The sequence below is a fragment of the Saprolegnia parasitica genome (assembly GCF_000151545.1).
Source record: "Saprolegnia parasitica CBS 223.65 unplaced genomic scaffold supercont2.432, whole genome shotgun sequence".
Lineage (NCBI taxonomy): Eukaryota > Oomycota > Saprolegniomycetes > Saprolegniales > Saprolegniaceae > Saprolegnia > Saprolegnia parasitica.
Genome location: NW_012156826.1, coordinates 7748 through 9271, shown reverse-complemented (window position 1 = coordinate 9271; position 1524 = coordinate 7748). Strand labels below are relative to the sequence as shown.

At 58.7% G+C, this 1524-nt stretch overlaps 1 protein-coding gene across 1 annotated transcript; it reads right to left on the bottom strand.

Annotated features, from left to right (window-relative positions):
• SPRG_16833 (hypothetical protein) lies at positions 1-921 on the bottom strand (the record flags this gene model as incomplete). Its single annotated transcript, XM_012356317.1, has 1 exon — positions 1-921. A coding segment is annotated over one exon (921 nt), but the record flags the coding sequence as incomplete, so codon positions are not given.
• Between the last annotated feature and the right edge of the window lie 603 nt (positions 922-1524).

Below are 1524 nucleotides of genomic sequence, written 5' to 3'. Positions count from 1 at the left end.
CATGTCGCCAACTGGACCAAAGACGCTGCACTCGAGACGCTCGAGCTGCGTGCGGCCGACGGCGGTCGCGAGGCTCGTCAGCGTTGCGGCGTCGACAACACCATTGAAGTAAACATTCAAGATCTTCAACGACACTGGAAGCGTGCGGCCGTGGAAGCCATTGAGGCTGGGTATGTCGATGATGTTAAGCTCTTGGAGGGTTGTGTTGGCTTGCAGCGCATCGCAAAATGCCATCATGGCATCGTCGTCCATTTGGGCGACACGGACCAATGTGAGCTTCGTCGCTGGCGCCGTCGAGAGCCAAGAAGCCAGAAGATGGCCGAGTCGCGGTACAGTGATCGCGAGAAGGAGGTCGATAGACAAGTCGTGGACATGCGGGTGGGCGACGACAGCTAGCAGGCCGTTGAGCTCGGCGGCATCGCTCTCCGAATAAGAAATGACCGAGATAGACACTTGGCGCAGACGTGGGCAGCGCTGCAAGAGGAGGTTGCTGATCGCTTGTCCTCGGCCTTGGTCCATGCGCCCACTGTAGAAACCGAGAATGATGCTGCTGAGTGCAGGTCCGAGGACGGCAACGACCGGGGCCAGTGGCAATACGTCCCGGACGCCATATTCGAGTTCGATGCGTGGACGCAGCGGCAGCGTCGCCGCAAGCAGCGGCAAGATTGAAGACCGAAATCTTATGCGGGTCAGCTTGATGTGCGGCCAGTTGGTGCTGACTGATGATGGCATCACCGTGGTGCAGTCGAGAAAGGCCGTGAGCGCCGGCGTCCAGAGCGATCGTGGTATCGCGTAGAGAAAACTCTCAAGGTCCTCTTGGTTGTCCAAGCTCGTGGCAATGGCCTCCATCACGTGCGGAAGGGCGAGCGCGTCGGGCGGCGTCACACGGGCGGCTTTCTGCTTGCGCCCGTTGTCGGTCATCTTGGTATGTGCTTGAAATCCGGCTTCTAAATTTCGTATCCGGATGCGCGATCCGATTGGCAGAAAGTCGATCTCCAATGGCCAATCCAACGTGCGCAAACGTCGCAGGGTCGATTAAAGCTACATGTAGGCGCCACGGCCAAGCCTTGGTACAAGCCACGAAGACTGGGAACGGTGGAGAGACTGAACTCGCAGAGCGTCGATCTGGCTTGAAGCGCATCGCAGAAGCTAATATTAGTGTTATCACCGATGCGCGCAATGTGAAGGAGGTGGAGTGACGCCGCCGCGAGCCACGAGCCGCGGCGTCACGCGAGCGCAATTGAGGTCGATGGACGGTGTCTCAACATGCAGGTGGGCGAGAACGGGCAGGAAATCACTGAGCTCGAGAAACGCTTCGTCTGTCGCGCGGTTCGCCGGACCCATGACGTGGCACAACCGTACGCAGTTAAAGGTGAATACAAATGGATTATTCACCCTTGACGCAGTGCTGCAAAAGAGCTGGTGCGTGGCGGCATGCTGGCGGCGTCCACACGCAGAGAGACGTAGTTGAGCGCGGCAAAGGCCGGCGCGAGGAGCTCCGTCATCAGTCGCTGAATCTGAAAA